Below are 1,301 nucleotides of genomic sequence, written 5' to 3'. Positions count from 1 at the left end.
GCAAATCCCTCTTACCTCCTTTAACACACGTATTCTTCGGTTTTCAGCTGCGCATGTATGTCGTCGCGCTGGCGTGGGCGTGCGTGACCTCTGCCTTAGCTGACCCCCGCGCTGACCCTCTGGCCGACCGCAACCCGCAGCCCACCAAGGTCGTCCTGGGTCAGTCAACCCCTGAGGAAGACAGCAAGACAGGTCAGTCGAGTGGGAATAAGATTACTTCTGCTTCTCTTCTGAGACATCTTTAAACAGTCTTATTTCTTTTAAATCTGACTCTCTTACTATCACGACAGCATAAATATAAAAATAAATCAGACATCCCTTAGCAAGCCAGCGAAGAGGCGCGTGTCACTCCCAGCGGCGGCGAAAACGTTTACGAAAACGTTTCAAGCCAGCAGGAGACGCGGTGGGCGAGTGGGCGAGCCCGGAGCTAACCCGGTGGAGCAAAGCCAGTGCCGGTTGACGCAGAGCTCCCCCCCCCCAGGCTGCACAGGCGGTGTTGCATGATAATTCCTTAACGGTATTCTGTATTGAACATCAGCCATTCCGAACAGGAGCAGCTAACACGTTTGGCTGTGTTCAGAGGGAACGTTTTATGGTGGCGGTGTGAACACAAAGGAAACGTTTTATAGGACCCACCGTGATGGCAACACCGCGCGTTTGGGAATATTTGGTCTGATGTCAAAAGATTTTAAATAGTTTTCTTTAAGGAATAAGAGTGAACATTTAGCTAAAATTCACTTCACGAGTATTATTTCACGAGAGGAAATCAAAGAGAGTGTTTTTTTTCTAAGCCGTGTAGAAATTCTTGAAAAAAGTTACCGATATGCTTTCCCGTATCCCATGCATTTTTTAAATTCATGGCCGCGCTCTATATCAGGAACTTTTTTTTCCCATCTTTAGACAATAATTCTGCGAATGGCCGCCAGTGACAAACATTGAAAGGGTGAATTCATTACTACGACGGAGCGAGAAAGTTCGATTCATTAGAGCCTCTAATTTGCATCCCCCCCCCCTAGATTCTTTGACACACGACCTTGGCCTTCGCTAACGCATGCGAAACTCCCGTATGACGTCATGCTATTGTGATAGTTTATGACAGCCTTGACATTCTTTTCGTACAGTGGAGGAATGATAAGATAAACAAAATGTAAACAAAGCTTCGTAGCCAAAGATTGTATTCAGAGATTAATAGAACAATGTGAAAAAGTGGAGTTTATACAATTTTTCAAAATCAAATGCTAATGTATATGATATTTCAGAAAGTAACTGTAGCTTTGATGAATACTTTTTCGCTCTCTCAG

At 45.0% G+C, this 1,301-nt stretch overlaps 1 protein-coding gene across 2 annotated transcripts in view; it reads left to right on the top strand.

Moving 5' to 3' along the window:
* Positions 1 to 1,301, top strand: part of LOC119586525 (neurotrophin 1-like) — a 28,112-nt gene that overhangs the window by 4,115 nt on the left and 22,696 nt on the right. For both annotated transcript variants that reach the window (XM_037935278.1, XM_037935279.1), the window contains exon 2: positions 46 to 192. In XM_037935278.1, the coding sequence (XP_037791206.1) occupies positions 54 to 192 (139 nt within the window). In that variant the 5' untranslated portion in view covers positions 46 to 53. The remainder of the gene's footprint in view (positions 1 to 45; positions 193 to 1,301) is intronic.

This window comes from Penaeus monodon, chromosome 21, assembly GCF_015228065.2.
Source record: "Penaeus monodon isolate SGIC_2016 chromosome 21, NSTDA_Pmon_1, whole genome shotgun sequence".
Taxonomy (NCBI): Eukaryota; Metazoa; Arthropoda; class Malacostraca; order Decapoda; family Penaeidae; genus Penaeus; species Penaeus monodon.
This window is presented reverse-complemented; position numbering and strand designations above follow the sequence as displayed.